This window comes from Erpetoichthys calabaricus, chromosome 1, assembly GCF_900747795.2.
Source record: "Erpetoichthys calabaricus chromosome 1, fErpCal1.3, whole genome shotgun sequence".
NCBI lineage: Eukaryota > Metazoa > Chordata > Cladistia > Polypteriformes > Polypteridae > Erpetoichthys > Erpetoichthys calabaricus.
The window spans coordinates 111,839,486-111,858,420 of record NC_041394.2 but is presented as its reverse complement, the minus strand read 5'-3'; the positions used below and the strand labels follow the sequence as shown (position 1 = coordinate 111,858,420).

General features: G+C 41.2%; 1 protein-coding gene across 1 annotated transcript in view; it reads left to right on the top strand.

The window, feature by feature from the left end:
* Positions 1-18,935, top strand: part of braf (B-Raf proto-oncogene, serine/threonine kinase) — a 319,102-nt gene that overhangs the window by 234,330 nt on the left and 65,837 nt on the right. The window contains exons 14-16 of the mRNA XM_028805204.2: positions 2,785-2,831; positions 4,662-4,780; positions 12,961-13,092. Coding sequence (XP_028661037.1) covers positions 2,785-2,831; positions 4,662-4,780; positions 12,961-13,092 — 298 coding nt within the window. The remainder of the gene's footprint in view (positions 1-2,784; positions 2,832-4,661; positions 4,781-12,960; positions 13,093-18,935) is intronic.

Below are 18,935 nucleotides of genomic sequence, written 5' to 3'. Positions count from 1 at the left end.
TTTATTCTGTCTTGTTCCTACTGACCTTCATTCCTCTCCTCTCTAGAGCATATCTCCACCTCTCCAGGGTCTCCTCAACCTGCTCCCTACTATCGCTACAGATCACAATGTCATCAGCAAACATCATAGTCCACGGGGACTCCTGTCTAATCTCGTCTGTCAACCTGTCCATCACCATTGCAAATAAGAAAGGCCTCAGAGCCGATCCCTGATGTAATCCCACCTCCGACTTGAATGCATCCGTTGCTCCTACCGCAGACCCCACCACTGTCACACTTCCCTCGTACATATCCTGTACAACTCTTACGTACTTCTCTGCCACTCCCAACTTCCTCATACAATACCACAGCTCCTCTCGAGGCACCCTGTCATATGGTTTCTCCAGGTCCACAAAGACGCAATGCAACTCCTTCTGGCCTTCTCTAAACTTCTCCTTCAACATCCTCAGAGGAAACATTTTATCTGTGGTGCTCTTTCTTGGCATGAAACCATACTGCTGCTCACTAATCATCACCTCACTTCTTAACCTAGCTTCCACTACTTTTTCCCATAACTTCATGCTGTGGCTCATCAATTTTATTCCCCTGTAGTTACTGCAGTCCTGCACATCCCCCTTATTCTTAAATATCGGCACCAGTACACTACTTCTCCACTCCTCAGGCATCCTCTCACTTTCCAAGATTCCGTTAAACAATCTGGTTAAAATGCTACTGCCATCTCTCCTAAACACCTCCATGCTTCCATAGGTATGTCATCTGGACCAACGGCCTTTCCATTTTTCATCCTCTTCATAGCTGTCCTTACTTCCTCCTTGCTAATCCATTGCACTTCCTGATTCACTATCTCCACATCATCCAACCTCTTCTCTCTCTCTCTCGTTCTCTTCATTCATCAGCCTCTCAAAGTACTCTTTCCATCTGCTCAACACACTCTCCTCGCTTGTGAGTACGTTTTCATCTTTATCCTTTATCTCCCTAACCTGCTACACGTCTTTCCCAGCTCGGTCCCTCTGTCTAGCCAATTGGTACAGGTCCTTTTCTCCGTCCTTAGTGTCCAACCTGTCATACAACTCATCATACGCCTTTTCTTTAGCCTTCGCCACGTCTCTCTTCACCTTGCGCCTTATCTCCTTGTGCTTTTGTCTACTTTCTGCATCTCTCTGACTATCCCACGTCTTCTTTGCCATCCTATTCCTCTGTTTACTATCATGTATTTCCTCATTCCACCACCAGGTTTCCTTTTCCTCCTTCCTCTTTCCAGATGTCACTCCAAGCACCCTTCTTGCTGTCACCCTTACTACATCTGCTGTAGTTTCCCAGCTGTCAGGTAACTCTTCACTGCCACCCAGTGCCTGTCTCACTTCCTCCCTAAACTCAACCTTGCAGTCTTCCTTTTTCAACTTCCACCATTTGATCTTTGGCTCTGCCCTCACTCTCTTCCTCTTCTTGATCTCTAACGTCATCCTACAGACCACCATCCTATGCTGCTTAACTACGCTTTTCCCTGCCACCACTTTGCAGTCTTCAATCTCCTTCAGATCAGCTCTTCTGCATAGGATGTAATCTACCTGTGTGCATCTTCCTCCATTCTTGTACGTAACTCTATGTTCCTCCCTCTTCTTAAAATACGTATTCACCACAGCCATGTCCATCCTTTTGGCAAAATCCACTATCCTCTGACCTTCTTCATTCCTGTCCTTGCCACCCTTCACCTTCTCGTCTCCACTGTTCCCTTCACCAACATGCCCATTGAAATCTGCTCCAATCACCACTTTCTGTCCCTTGGGTACACTGTTCATCACTTCATCCACCTCACTCCAAAAATCTTCTTTCTCACGCACTGCACACTCAACTTGCGGTGCATATGCACTAACAACATTCATCATCACACCTCCAATTTCCAGCTTCATAATCATTACTCTGTCTGACATTCTTTTCACTCTCCAAAACACTCTTGACATACTGTTCCTTCAGAATAACCCCTACTCCATTTCTCCTCCCATCGACGCCATGATAGAACAATTTGAATCCACCTCCGATCCACCTGGCCTTAACTCCCCTTCCATTTAGTCTCCTGCACGCACAATATATAAACCTTCCTTTTCTCCATCATATCTGCTAACTCTCTCCCCTTACCAGTCATACTGCCAACATTCAGTTCCTACCCTCTCTTCCGCTCTCTTTACTTTCCTCCTCTCCTCCTGCCTCCGGACACGTCTCCCCCCTCTTCTTCTCCTTCATCTTCTTCGGCCAACAGTAGCCCAATTTCCGCCAGCACTCTGTTGGTTAATAGTACTGGTGGCGGTCGTTGTTAAACCTGGGGCTCGACCGATCCGGTATGGATATTATTTAAAAAAAAAAAAAAACAAAAATAAAACTTACAATTTGTTATATAAAAACACTGTAGTACAGTATATATGGCAGCTCGTTCAGACCAATTCACATAGTAATCTTTTTTTATTCTTAAACAAGAATATAGTTTATAGCAGTTCAAAGGCAGGACAGAAGTATTTTCTTAATTGAAGCTGAAAGCTAAAGGTTTTCATGTTATTTTTTTGTTGACTGATGAATTATTCTACTTTCAGGTTCCTTAATTTATTTTTGCCAATTCAATTTTACATTCTTCACTCGGACAAAAGAGAAAGTAAATGTGAATATGTTGTTTTTGAGAAATTCTGAAAGCATACATTATGTATTTGTGTATAGTGTTTCTATCATCATTGTAAACATAGAATTATACTTTCATTTTCACCAACACAATTCTAATCAAATTTTTTTCTTTTAGCTATTTGCACGCCAAATCTATCATCCACAGAGATCTTAAAAGCAACAGTATCCTTTTAATACCTTGAGGTGTTTTTACACATTGGTTCCAAGTAAGGCAGTGTAGTGAATTTGATTTGTTTTCATAGATATCCACAAAACAATACATTTTTAAACAGTGACTTCAGAATAATTACACATATTCAGAATCATCTGCATGTAGGGAAGTTACTACTTCAGGCTAGATAGAAAATCTTAACTGGGACAGTCTGGCTGTATGTGTGAGTGTGCCCAGCAAAGAACAGGGTGATTCATGCCTTGCATGCAGAGTTGTCAGAATATGCTCTAGCTCACTGTGACATTTGAATGAAAATCCATATTACTAAATGAGAATGGTAAACCGGATATGGACGCAGGGACCTGCCCGTGGACGCAAAAGACATAGTGCGCAAGTGCCACACAAAGCCCCCCCCCCCCCCCAAGAGTGAAACGGGAGAGACTACGCATGTGCACAGGCGCCACACAAAGCCCCCCCCAAACCGCACCAGAGCAAAATGGGAGAGACTACGAACCGTCAGAGTAGGAAACAAAGTAAAACGTCATAAAGAGGTTAAAGAACAGGGACAAACACATGAAGAGCAGGTTACAGAACAAAGCCCCCCTTCCCAGAATAAAACGAGACAGACTACGAACCATCTGGCATGCCGCAAGCAGGATAAAGCGAGGTCACAAATAAAACACAGAGTAGGAAACAAAGTACAACTTTATAAAGGAATTAAAGAACGGGGACGAACACATGGAGAGCGGGTTACACGGAGTCCACAAAGGTTCATACATCAAACCCGAGATGGTACGGGCACGCGTCTGAAACCGCGGAAGCAAAACTGTCTCGGCTCCAAAACCAAACAGCTCAACAACTAACACAGCTTCGACACCGAGCCCTCGTGGACAGATCTAATAAACGTGGACGCCTACAACGCGCGTCTCAAACTGCGTAGGCAAAGCAGGCACGGATTCAACACAACACAGCTCGAGTGACCGAGATACAAACACGCGCCTGCCTAGATATAATTAATGAACGCAGGCGCCTACAACGTGCGTCTGAAATGCCACAGACCAGGCAGGCACTGCTCCAAAAAGAAAGAGCTCGACTAAACGAGATACGAAGTGAAACGGGAAACACTACAGAGTCCGCAGTGCTCCACAATGCACCACATGACAGTTCGGAAAGAGCTTCGTAGTAACAGTGGGGAGACCCAGAGTGACACGGGCGAACGCTCCGTATTAAACATACGTCATCCTCACACGTCCAAAATATACAGCATAGGTGAATCACATTACAGTGATGCATTATTAACAGTACGATAAACATCACAGTATCGCAAACAAATGAAGATTATTACTCGAAAAAGGGAAAATATATTCACCACGCACCAGGTGTCATTGAAACAAAAGCAGAATAAAGCGAGATCAGAAATGAAAGACAGAGTAGAAAGCAAACTAAAACGTCATAAACAGGTTAAACGAGGGGGCCAAACACATGGACAGCAGGTTACAGATAATGAAGACCGGAATTCAAAAGCTTCAAAAACAAAAGCTCGACTGACCGGGATACAAACTGAAACGGGAAACACTACGGGGTCCGCAGTAGTCCACAATGCACCGCATAATAGTACGGACGGAGCTCCGTATTAACAGTGAGGGGCCCCAGAGTGACACGGGCGAACACTCTGTATTAAACGTGCGTCATCCTCACACGTGGCTGCCCAGCTGGCACGGGTTCAAAACGCCGGGGGTAGGCGAGCGAAGCGAGCAGGGGGCGGAGCCCCCTTGTTAATGAATAGACAAATGTTTAAGTTTAAAAAAAAATCAGTCTTTCCTTAACTGTATCTTACAAAGATATTTTCTTGCATGAAGACCTTACAGTAAAGATAGGTGACTTTGGATTGGCAACTGTGAAGTCTAGATGGAGTGGATCACACCAGTTTGAGCAGTTATCAGGATCTATTCTTTGGATGGTATGTATTTCCTACTTTACTTCCTATTTGTTTCATAATTGCTTTTAAATTCTTTAGCAGAGCACTTGAGAGGAGTGGATCTATTGTATGCTAAAGTACACTTTCAGAATTGTCTTGGTTCATTCCATTTTGTGAATTTCTTACCCAAACTCACTGTGCTTTTATGGCTATTATTTAACATCCACTGTGCTCAATCTTGCCTTGTTTTTTCAGTCTGTAACCCTGTACTACTCATTGCCACACTTGCTGTTCTTCACTTTAAACATTTGGGCAAAATGTATTAGTCTTGCTGCTTAGTGTATGTTTGCAATGTTTTTATTACAGCAGTAACTAAAGACCACAATTAATGAAACCTGTTTAATGGAAAAGGGTATGTCTGCATGCCTCCAGTGGCAGATCCCTCCTTGGCTGCAACCACCACACCCTGTGATGTCATTCTGAAGCATGTTACTGTAGGTGTGAAGTACACATTTTTGGCACTGGGCTATCTCAGATATATGCTGTTCATTGCGTCCCCTAGGCTAAAATATTTGTTTAGTGGATAAATATGTGTGTGTGTTAAATAGGATATGAAAGCTAAGCATTAATTAGTCATATGTAACTGCATTTCACTAATAAAGTCCATTTTTCGTACATATACAAGTGCAAGGCTTCAGTAATAAAAGAGACTTTACTATTTCTACGGTAGTTAAAATGTGCCTAAAACTAGTTATATTGTGCGTATATTTAACCAGCTTATTTCTAAAAATATTCTTGTGTCAAATATACAGTGGAACCTCGGGTCATAAACGTCTCGGAACACGTACAAATCGGGTTACGACCAAAAAGTTCACCAAACTTTTGCATCTGTTCACGACCACACACTTGGGTGACAAACAAGCCAGTTTCCCTTCTGGTTCGTACGTGCCGATGATTTCCGCACATGTTCAGTCTCTCCCCGTACATTGTTCTTGGTCAGACGTGCGTGCTTTCGCTGTGAACTCTTTGTGTTCTATTTCATGTACTTTTGCATTAATTTTGCAATTAACCATGGCCTCTAAGCAAATGAAGAGTGGTAGTGTGGGTGAGAAGGAAGGTTCAAAGAAAATTGAAATTGAATTAAAGAAATTATTGAAATGTATGAGCGTGGCATTCGTGTTACTGATCTTGCCGCCGAGTACAAGAAGTCAAAATCTAAGATTTCGACTATTCTAAAGCAGAAAGAGGCCATTAAAGCAGCTGATGTTGCAAAAGGAGTTACAGTGTTAACCAAGCAGAGGCCTCAAGTGCTGGAAGAGGTGGAAAAACTGTTGCTAGTGTGGTTGAATGAGAAGCAACTTGCAGGGGATAGCGTAAGCGAGGCGATGTTATGCAAGAAAGCCAGGAAGATTCATGGCGATTTGCTGCAAAACTATCCTTCTACGAGTGACTAGTTCTTCCTTCTCACTTCCTTCATGCCAGAACTCTACTCATGCAAGTTTAGTTTTCTTGGTTGTTTATAGTTAGTTTTTGTATAAATTAAGGATTTTTCAAATTTTCATTTTTTTCCCTGTGCTTAAAACTCATTAAAAAAAAAAAAAAAAAAAGTGTTTACAGCGAGCAGTTCGTAAGGCTGTAGCGTGATCTCTTGCAATGTTAGTTTTCTCTGTTGTTCAAGGTTTTTCACAACGGTTCGTAAGGCTGTAGCATGAACTCATGCAATGTTAAGTTTTCTTGGTTGTTTATGGTTAGTTTTTGTATAAATTAAGGATTTTTCAAATTTTTTCCCTGTGCTTAAAACTCATTAAAAAAGAGTTTACAGCGAGCCGTTCATAAGGCTGTAGCGTGAACTTGCAATGTTAGTTTTCTCTGTTCAATGTTTTCTCAGTGTTATTCAATGTGTTTACATTTAGTTTACTATTACACTGTGCATTCTATGGTATAATTAACTATTTTTGTGCTTAAAAATCTTTAAAAGAAATATATTTACATAAGGTTCGTATGGTCTAGAACGGATTAATTGTATTTACATTCAATCCTATGGGGGAAATTAGTTCGGGTCATGAGCAAATCGGGTTGCGACCAGAGTTTTGGAACGAATTACGGTTGTGACCCGAGGTTCCACTGTACTGTGACAATTTCTGTGAGTCAATGTGGATGCTCAACATAAATAAGTGTGGCTGTATTTCGCTGATAAAACCTAATGTCATAAATTAACAAGGGTGCCACTTCAATAATAAACAATGCTGTGCTCTTTCTACTTTTTTACCTTGGCAGAAATCTCCTTAAAAATAATTGCAGTGCATGTGTCTCTATAGTTGTATAGTTTATGTGTTAAATTGGGGCATCATCTCATGGAAATAACTACTTCTCAGAAATTCACAAAATTTGACATATGCATTTATAGTACTAGGGTGTTGTACCGTGTTAGCCATTATGAATGTAGAGAAAAGCCAAGCAAAATGACACCTTTTATTGGCTAACTAAAAAGATTACAATATGCAAGCTTTCGAGGCAACTCAGGCCCCTTCTTCAGTCAAGATGTACCCTAAGTTCTTGTCTATAAGCCGGACTCATGTATTAGCCGGAGACCAAAAATCATACGAATTTTTAAAATAAAATCGTATCATAGATAAGCCGGACTCATGGATAAGCCGAACATACTATAACCTATAACTAATAGAAGGGAGGGAGGTCAGTGGTCTCACTCGCGCCCATTTAATTTCTTTAAGGGGGGAGAGAGTGTGAGATATTGCCGTCTCTCTCACTCCCCGCATGGCGCGGTTGGAGCGGCCGGAGCGCGTTCTTTCTGCTCTGGGCGTCGCCGAGTCAACACGAGCGCGTAGCGGTCATTTAAATTGTGATTTTATATGTAAGCATATTTAAATATATATCGCGGATTTCTGCGGACAATGGGTCTTTTAATTTCTGGTACATGCTTCCTCAGTTGGTTTGCCCAGTTGATTTCATACAAGGGACACTATTGGCAGATGGCTGAGAAGCTAGATTGCTTACTTTTCTGTCAATCTTGCGCTGACTATCTGTGATGCTGACGTATGGGGATTGAGCAGGGGGGCTGTTTGCACACCTAGACGATACAGACGCTCGTCTAAAAATGCTGAAAGATTATCTTCACGTTGCTATCTTTTGTAAAGCTGATTCCTGAAAAGACATGCTGCACAGTGCTTCGCATACTTAAAAGCTCGAAGGGCACGTATTGATTTTTGACTGAAAAACAAACTCTCCCTCTCCCTCTCTTTGTCTGCTCCTGACGGAGGGGGTGTGAGCTGCCGCCTTCAACAGCTTTGTGCCGAGGTGCTTCGCATACTTAAAAGCCAAACAGACATATTGATTTGTTTCTTCCTTTGAAGAGGAAGATATGTTTGCATTCTTTTAATTGTGAGACTGAACTGTCATCTGTCTTGTCATGGAGCACAGTTTAAACTTTTGAAAGAGACAAATGTTTGTTTGCAGTGTTTGAATAACGTTCCTGTCTCTCTACAACCTCCTGTGTTTCTGCGCAAATCTGTGACCCAAGCATGACAATATAAAAATAACCATATAAACATATGGTTTCTACTTCGCGGATATTCTTATTTCGCGGGTGGCTCTGGAACGCAACCCCCGCGATGGATGTATAAGCCGGACTTATGTATAAGCCGATATTCTATTTTTTCATTTTCACAACTTTTTTCCTTAGATAAGCCGCGGCTTATTGACAAGAACTTAGGGTAATCATTTTGCTTGGCCTTTCTCTACATATGCATTTAGAAAGATACTTCTGTGAATTATGAGTTTAGTCAACAGCTTTAGCTTTGAGTGTTAAAGATTAAACCAGGAGCAAATTAATTAATGCAAAAATCACCTAGTTAGAGATGAATTCATTATTTTTTTTAGGCCAGTAATTTGAATCCAAATGTTTCCTGTTTGTAGTAATAGAAAAGTATTGCTTTTTCCTTTTAAACAGACTGAAATATGAAAAATAAATTTCAGTGATATGCCATGTTATGTATTTTGGCAAATTACTACCAAACGGATGACTTGTTCCACTAACATTTTGTCACCTGCTGTTACACATAGAATGTGAAAATGTTTTTCATAAGCCAGTGTTTGCTAAATCTTGGCAATAGTGGCTCCTTAAACTAAAAAAAAGACACAGAGTTGAAGTACATCACACTTTATTTAGCACTGTTTAGAGCCCATGTTTATGTAAATTGAAAACAGCAACTGGGCCAATGTTTGTATGTATTTAGGGTATACTTGTGCATTTTAACCATACAGAAATGATCCTGATATGGTCCTATAATGAATAATTAGATAGATAGATAGATCTGTATTGTCATTGTCACTTTTTATACAAAGGAACAACAAAATTGAAGGTGCAGTCGATTCCGTGTGAGGCATAAGAGTTAAAAAGACAAGAAGAGAGAAAATAATAACAAACCGAATAGTAATAAAAGTATTTTACAAAATATGCAAATTGCACTTGTTATATATACAAATTGCACTGGTTGACTTAAGGTCTATATTGCACATTGGCAGAATGATATGTAGCAGTTTTATTCCGAGTTCAGGGCCATGACTGTTTTTGGATAAAAGCTGTATCTCTTGCCCGATGGCAAAAGCTGGAAGTGGCAATGACCAGGATGTGATGAATCCAATGAAATGTCTATTGCTTTTTTGCGGCATCGGGAGGTGTAGATTTGTTCCAGAGTGGGGAGGGTATAACCAATTGTTCTCTCTGCTGTCCTGACGACCCTGTGGAGTGTTTTCCTTTCTGAGGAAGTGCAGCTGCCGTACCACACACACAGTCCATACATAAGCACACTCTCAATGGAACAGTGATATAAGGCAAGGAGCAGATTTTTGGGGAGATGGTTCTTTCTGAGGATTCTCAGAATATACAGTCTCTGCTGCACCTTCTTCAGCAGCTCCTTGGTGTTGGCACTCCAGGTCAGGTCATCCTCCAGCTCAATGCCCAGAAACTTGAACACCAGGACCCTCTCCACACAGGCCCCACCAATGATGAGTGGCTCGATGTCAGTTTTGTTTTTTCTAAAGTCAATAACAAGCTCCTTCGTTTTTGTGGTGTTGAGGAGCAGGGTATTGACTCTGCACCACTCTGACAGCCGCTCCACCTCGTCCCTGTATGCCAGCTCACCCTCCTTGCCTGAGATGAGTCTGACCACCGTTGTGTCATCTGTGAACTTTATGATCTTGTTGCTATGTTGAGTGGGGACACAGTCATATGTGTAGAGGGTGTAGAGGAGCAGGCTGAGCACACAACCCTGCGGCATCGCGGTGTTGAGGCTGAGAGCAGTGGAGGTGTTGTGACCCAGCCTGACCCTCTGCTGAAGTCCACAAAGAGCAGTCTGGCGTAACTCCCCTGCTGCTCCAGGTGGGTCAGGGCAGCATGAAGGGCTGTGGCCACAGCGTCTTCTGTGGATCTCTTTCCTTTGTAAGCAAATTGAAATGGGTCCAGGTCTGCTGGCAGGCAGGCGATGATATAACTCCGCACCAGTTTCTCAAAGCACGTCAGGTCCTGCAGCCTTCTTCGGGTTCACCTTCCTCATCACCCGACTCACCTCACACTCTTCCACCGTGAGTATGTTGCTGTTGTGAACAGGCGGCTGTGATGGAGCTGCTGTTGGTGTCGCCTCAAAGCGGGCAAACAATATGTTCAGCTCCTCTGCCAGAGAAGCGTCTCCCTCAGCGGCCGAGGAGTTGCTGGATTTGTAGCTGGTGATGTGCTGGACTCCCTGCCACACCTGCCTGGTGTTGTTGCTCCTCAGATGGTCCTCTATCCTCCTTGTGTACGCTGCCTTGGCCTCTCGGATGCCTCTCTTCAGGTTCACTCTGGGTACAATGTAAAGCGCCCCATCCCCAGAACTGAAAGTAGTATTCCTGGCTTTCAGCAGACTCTGGACCTCCCTCATCATCCAGGGCTTCCTGTTGGGATAAATCCTTATGCATCTGTCCCTGGTGACATTGTCCGTGCTGCACCTTATATAATCCAGGACTGCTGTAGTGTGGTTCTCCAGGTCTTGGTGATCAAAAACCTCCCAGTCGGTTCTCTGGAAGCAGTCCTGCAACTGTTGGGAGGCCTCCTTGAGCCATATGGTAACAGTCCTGGTAATAGTGAGAGCTTGTTTCCTGAGGGAGATATATGCAGGGATCAGAAGCAGGGATGTGTGATCAGACTGGCCAAGGTATGCTAGAGGTTTAGCCCTATAGGCCCGTCTGATGTTTGTGTACAGTTTGTCCAGTGTTTTACTCCCCTGGTTGTACACTTTATGTGTTGATGGAATTTGGGGAGAACTGCTTTCAGATCTGCATGATTAAAGTCCCCATAAATTATGTGAACAGCCTCAGGATACTTGCTCTGTTTACTGCTGATGGTGTCATGCAAAAGCCCCAGAGTCAAGCTAGCATTAGCATCTGGTGCCATATACACAGCAGTTAGCAGTATGGCTTTGAATTCACGGGGGAGGTATATGGGTCTGTATTTAATTGTTATAAACTCCACGTCTGGAGAGCAGTGTCTGGTGACTATGATGGAATTTGTGCACCAGCTATTGTACACATAAATGCACAGCCCCCCTCCTCTTTTCTTACCGGAACTCTCTGTCCTGTCTTGACGGTGTGCTGTGTAGCCTGCTATCTCGATAGCCGTGTCTGGTATGAAAGACTTCAGCCACATCTCCATGATCAGAAGGATGCAGAAGTCCCTGAAGATCTTTTCCATTGTGATCTGCAGCTTCCACTCGACCAGTTTGTTTGCCAGAGACCTCACGTTTGAGGAGAAAATGCTTGGAAGCGGTGGTTTGTGTGGCGGCTTCCTTAGCCTCACTATCACGCTGCCTCAGCACCCCCTTTTTTGTTTATGTTGTTTGCGCCGCTGCCAGCTCCAGCCGGCTATATGTGTATTTATCCAGGCAGGATGGAAAAACAAAACTCTAAGTCAGAGAGCACACAGCCGCAGCATCTAAGCGCACCGCCATGTTATAGCTGTTTACTCCTGGTAAGATGAAAGCACAAATTTCTTTCTATGTTCAAGAATGTACAGAATGATATAGCTTTCTCAAGAAACATGTAAGGACTAAATAAGCAAAAGTTTGTAATCACCTAGAAAGTGTATGTCTACTTTTTCCCCATTTTAAACTTTTCTTTTCATTGTTGCAAAATTTTGCATTGGTTCTATGGAATACACACTGAGTTAGTTATGGAGAATGCTGTCACTTCTTAAAAGCTTAAGTAGACAAATCAAATTTTACTTTGATGCAGACTCTGTAAACAAAACGCATGCATCCTTTTACTTCAGAGCAGATACTTTTTGCAACATAGGCACACTTAACATGCTGCGTGTGAAAGACTGCGGCAACTACACTCTGTTCCTTTCCCTCTAAATGTTGATTCTCTTAAAAATGGGTACCAATAAAGGCTACCACCTGTCTTCCCCTGCACATTTCTTCTGACTGCTGGGAATTAGAGTCCTCTCAATCGCACTGCCACAGGTTCATCTCAATAACAGACATGAAAAGCAATAAATAGCAATATTGTACCTTAAGAGCCTAATTGGATTAATGACTTAACATCTCCATTCTTTGGGCCACTGAAACAACAAGACAACAAATGTGAATGAAAAATAACATGTAGCTAACCTCATGCTATTTCTTACCTGAGCACTGTAAGCATCAGTAATCATCATCACACTCTTAATTATTATAGAGGTGATGCCTTTTGCAGGCAAGCAGAAACACTTGTGTGGGCTTAAAATGTACTCATTGCTGAACATACTGTTGCCTCTCAAGCATCTCTCCATGCCCTGTCTGTGAAACATTGACAGACAGTTGTCTTCAAGTCTTTTCTGCAAAGAGCTTCCTGAACTTGGCAACGCTAATTGGTGGTGAATGATTTATAACACTATAATATGTTTTGAAATTAATTTTTGGAACCCCCGCCTTTAGAGAGCCCTTGAAGTTAATTAGATCACCCAGGATGCCTTGTATTTTGCATTATTCTATAAACCAGAAATGATTTTCCATTCATCTGTGAGCTGATAAAACAGAAGGGAATGGGGAGGATACATTAGAATCTAGGTAACAGTAAAAAAGGCTAGTAGTGAATACTGTTATTGATATCCTCATTTTGTTATATGAAGAAATAATATTCTATAGGTTTTTTTTATTAAAAAAAAAAAATTCCCTTGTACCATTTTATAGGCCCCAGAAGTAATACGCATGCAGGATAAGAATCCTTACAGCTTCCAGTCTGATGTCTACGCCTTTGGAATTGTGCTTTATGAGCTCATGACAGGACAACTACCTTATTCCAATATCAACAATAGAGACCAGGTGAGTATAAATAGCTAGTAGGGTTAATTAATATACAGTATTTATTTATAACTGCAAGTGATTTTTTTTTCTTAAATAGCTAGTAGGGTTAATTAATATACAGTATTTATTTATAACTGCAAGTGATTTTTTTTTCTCAAAATAGTTCTAAAGGAATCATATTGCTATAGTAGTTTTTATCTTTTTTACATCACATCACAGCATTTGTAGTAAGTAAACACAAGTGAATCTTCAGCTGCATCTCTCTGTTTGATTTCTTATACTGATGATTTCTTAACACTTGGATTATCTGCCCATGCAGTCTCCGTTGCTCAGAACGAAACAGGTTTATTTAACTCCAACCTATTTTGTTGGAGTAGGGCATCTCCTCAAGTCTTGAGATGCACTTGGCTGCTGTCCTCTGCACAGTTTTAAGTGCTCTTATGCCATTGTTGTAGCGTGGTGACCAGAATTACACACAGTATTCCAGATACGGTCTCAGTAGTACATTATACAGTTATATGAAAAAGTTTGGGAAACCCTCTTAATTCTTTGGATTTTTGTTTATCATTGGCTGAGCTTTCAAAGTAGCAACTTCCTTTTAATATATGACATGCCTTATGGAAACAGCAGTATTTTAGCAGTGACATTAAGTTTATTGGATTAAAAGAAAATATGCAACATGCATCATAACAAAATTAGACAGGTGCATAAATTTGGGCACCCCAACAGAGATATTACATCAATACTTCCTTTTTGCACCTCCTATAACCTTTGATGAGTGCCTGGATTCTAGATGGAGGTATTTTTGACCATTCTTTCATACAAAATCTCTTCAGTTAAATTTGATGGCTGCCGAGCATGGACAGCCTGCTTCAGATCATCCCATAGATGTTCAATGATATTCAAGTCAGGGGACTGTGACGGCCATTCCAGAACATTGTACTTCTCCCTCTGCATGAATGCCTTTGTAGATTTCAAACTGTGTTTTGGGTCATTGTCTTGTTGGAATATCCAACCCCTGCATAACTTCAACTTTGTGACTGATGCTTCAACATTATCCTGAAGAATTTGTTGATATTGGGTTGAATTCATCCAACTCTCAACTTTAACAAGGGCCCCAGTCCCTGAACTAGCCACACAGCCCCACAGCATGATGGAACCTCCACTAAATTTGACAGTACTGTAGGTGGCAGATGTTTTTCTTGGAATGCTGTGTTCTTCTTCTACCATGCAAAGCACTTTTTGTTATGACCAAATAACTCAATCAGCCCAAAGCACTTTGTTCCAAAATGAATCTGGCTTGTCTAAATAAGCATTTGCATACAACAAGCGACTGTGTTTGTGGCGTGAGTGCAGAAAGGGCTTCTTTCTCATCACCCTGCTATACAGATGTTCTTTGTGCAAATTGCGCTGAATTGTAGAACGATGTACACATACACCATCTGCAGCAAGATGTTCTTGCAAGTCTTTGGAGGTGATCTATGGGTTGTCTGTAACCATTCTCACAATCCTGCGCATATGCCGCTCCTGTATTTTTCTTGGCCTGCCAGACCAGGGGTTAACAGCAACTGTGCCTGTGGCCTTCCATTTCCTGATTACATTCCTTACAGTTGAAACTGACAGTTTAAACCTCTGAGATAGCTTTTTGTAGCCTTCCCCTAAACCAGTGCTTCTCAATTATTTTCTGTCATGCCCCCCCTAGGAAGAAGAAAACATCTCGCGCCCCCCGCGCGACTATAAATAGTATCATTTGTCTATAAAATTGTTATAAGTACACCTCTGCATAACACTGTATCCTTATTAACGTATAAGAGAATAAAAAAAGAAAGAAATATGGACCAATTTACAACAAAGAATAGCTTTATTACATGTAACAGAAAAGATTTAAAGTGCATTCTAAATTCAAAAAAAATTAAATCCTTAATTAAACTATAAACATTTTTTGATTGACCATGTCAAACCATATGATACTGAAAAAAAATACATAAAATCAATAAATAATAATGCATTCAAACTGATCACCAACATTTACTCAGGAGCACAATATTAAAAAAACTTTAACCTGCAAAACAAAAATATATAAAATAATTTGAGCTGATTTTTTAATCAGAGATGATGTCTGGATTAATGGCTACAATGAGCACGTTTTGCAATGCACAGCTTTTCGAAGCGGGGTTTGAAGCAGGACACAGCAACTCTCAGCTCCTTCTCAATGTGTGGCCGGGACCTGTATTTGCTTTTCAGAGCAGCAACAGCAGAGAAGCCAGTCTCACACAAGTAAGAAGTTGCAAATGGAAGAAGAATGTGCACAGCTCTTTGTCCTAAGAGTGGATATTGCTTCTCCACATTCAGCCAGAATTCACTCAGTGTCTGGGATGTGAAACTTAGTCTCAATATGGAGTCAGATATGATTTCTATGAACTGCTCCTTCTCTGCAAGGCTAAAACCAGTTGGAGCTGGTGCATTAAAAGGATCTCTCACCCAGTCATACTGGGAACTGTTTTTAGGGAAGTACTTTGTAAAGAATCCCATCAGTGATGAAATATGCTGCTTAAAATATGGAATCACTGAGGTGACATCATAGTCAGTAGTGTCAACAAATTCCTGCAAGTTCTCAAATGACACAGTATTTCCTTCATCAAGTCGCCTGCCCCACATTGCAAGCTTTCGAGTGAAAGAGTTGATCTTGTCTGTGACCTGAGGGAGGTGTTGATTTTTCCCTTGAAGCTGTAGATTTAGTTCATTGAGCTTTCCAAATATGTCACTCAGGTAAGCAAGTTTCATCAGAAAGTTCTCATCACTAAACTTTCTTGCAACTTCATACTTGTGCTCCTGCTCCAAAAACATTCTTATCTCTTCTCTGAGCTCAAAAACTCGGGATAACACTTTTCCTCGTGACAGCCACCTTGCTTCACTGTGAAACAGCACAGCTTGATGTTCAGCTCCCATCTCCTCACAGATAGCAGAGAAAACTCTTGTTTTTAGTGGTCTGGTCTTTATTAAATTGACTACTCCTACAATGTCAGTCATAACCTCACTTAATTCAGAGGAAAGGTGCCTTGATGCCAGTGCCTCTCTATGTAAAATACAGTGTGTCCACTCAGCATTAGGTGAAGCCTTCTTTATGAGAGTCCGAAGTCCTTTTCTCATCCCTGCCATGGTCTGTGCACCATCACTGCAAACACCAATGCAGTTCTCCCACTTTAGCCCATTCTCAGTCAGGAAGCAGTCTAGCATTTTGAATAACTCTTCGGCTGTGGCTCTGTCTCTGACATATTTACAAAAAAGTAGATCCTCACACAGGGAATTTGTCATTTCAAAACGTACATAAGCAATAAACAAACAGTCTTTGTTGCTGTCAATTTGCTTCATCAAATTGTAAGGCAAAACGTTTATCTTTGACTTTTTCTACCAGCTGGTCTTTAAGATCGTCAGCAATGTCATTTATACGTCTAGCAACAGTGTCATTTGACAGAGGGATAGTTTTTATTTTTGCAGCACTTGCGTCATCCAGCATGACAGAGACCATGTCTAATACTGCAGGCAGTATCAGCTCTTCTGCTATGGTGTGGGGTTTTTTGCACTGAGCAATTTGGTACGCCACCTTATATGATGCCAACAACGCTCGCTGGTTTACTGAAGTAGCAGTCAGAAAGCGGGATGATTGCTAGCAATATTCAACACGTTTTCGCTGAAAAAACTCAAGCGGCTTATCAGCGTGATTAGGGTGTAATGTCTTTAAGTGACGCCTTAATTTATTTGGCTTCATGCTGTCCGCTGCCAACATTTTTAGACACAGTAAGCACACCGGTCTTTCCTCGTCTCCCACCGTAGTCACAGTGAAGCCAAGCGCTACATACGCTTCGTCATATTTCCTCGTCTTAGCTTTCGGGAGACTTTCGTTTGTCTCTTTATCTTCTTCTTTCTCCGCCTGTCTTCTCATCCCTGTTAAAAAATTTTTCATGATGTCACTTGAGGGTCTGCTACACTTCGTGTCTACACTTCATACTCATACTTTGTACTGTGTGCAAAGCGCGCATGCTCAGTGCAAACAAAACCCCTACACCACCGAGCGAATGCTCCCTGCGCACACTCTGCCAATGAGAGCGCCACTGCCCCTTAATGTAGTGGAGTGGTATTGCACTTTATTCTAGAACAGTAAAAAAAAAATCAAAATAGAAAAATAAAAAAGCATGTTCCCCGAGGTCAAACGTGCCCCCCTTGACGGAGCCAGGGGGGGCGCGCCCCACTATTTGAGAAGCACTGCCCTAAACCATGATACTGAACAATCTTTGTTTTCAGATCTTTTGAGAGTTGCTTTGAGGATCCCATGCTGTCACTCTTCAAAGGAGAGTCAAAGGGAAGCACAAGTTGCAATTGACTACCTTAAATACCTTTTCTCATGATTGGACACACTTGTCTATGAAATTCAAGGCTTACCAAGCTAACCTGACCAATTTGGTGTTGCAAGTAATCAGTATTGAGCAGTTACATGCATTCAAATCAGCAAAATTACAAGGGTACCCAAATTTTTGCACAGCCAGTTTTTCACATTTGATTTACTGGTTTATTTGAACTAAATACTACTTCACTAAAAATCTTTGTTCGGAAAAAACCCCAGTACTCAGATGTTCCTAGGAAATGAAAGACATACCACTATTATCTTTTTGTTGAAAGTAGAGTAAATGATTATGCAGGCTGAGAGGGGTTTCCAGACTTTTTCATATGACTGTATACTCTAAGCATAACGTCCCTTGATTTATGTTTGTTTTTTTTTGCTTTTTAATTGCTTCTACTGATTGCTTAGACTATGAGAGTGCTGTGTCAACTTAAACTCCTGAATACTTTTCAGATGTTGCTTCCTGTAGGATAGTATTTCCAATGTTACGTTTATAATTAATGTTCCATTTGCCCACAGGTAGCACTTTGTACTTTTATACGTTAAAATGCATATCCCAAGTGCATGCCAAGTTTTGTCTTTTTTTAATTATCTTTTAATGCCTTCTCAATATCTGCTATCCCTGCAATTTTAGTATCACCTGTGAATTTCATAGGTTTACTAACTACACCAGAGTCTATGTCATTAATGTAAAATAGGAAAAGTAGCGGTCCTAGGATAGACCCTGAGGGACTCCACTGATAACCTCTTCCCAAATGGAGCTTTCATCTCTGAGCTATACTCTTTGACTTCTGCTGATTAATATTCAGTTTTGTAGGTCACCACTGATGTATTTGTTAAATACACCATCTCTTTAAGGTTAATCATCTTTTGGGTCCAGTAATGGCAAAAGTAGTGGAAAAACCAAGCCTCCTAAGAGAGCAGCTCTAACTTGAATCCACATGACACTCAGGGTCATGTGATCCACTTATATCTTTTCCACGTAAATAGAGGAAGAAAATGGCAAGTGTTTTTTTATCTTTAGTATTTGGCAGGTGTTGATACCTGCTTCTCCCTGTATCCTGTTTAATTTTCATTTTGGACAAATTTTCATTTTACAATGTGTGGTGCAAATTCCTTTGATATAGATCAGTGGTCACACATTGTGGTATACAAGGAGTTACAAGGTGGTACTTGAGGGAACACAAAAAGTTGGTAGTGGTACACTTGAGAGAAGGCACAGAGAGGGAGAGAGGAGTGAGAAGTGAGAACCAGAAATAGTTGCAGTAACACATTAAGAAGAATTAAAATCCCACTTCAATTTCAACATAAAGTTTTTGTCAATTTATGGAAATGATTCAGAAATCATAAATATCCAATTCTTGACCAATTTTAGAGCATGCTAATGTGAACAATCAGCTATCAGTTGTAATCATTTTTACTTGTAATATTGCCTATTTAAATGACACGGTCAAAATGATGT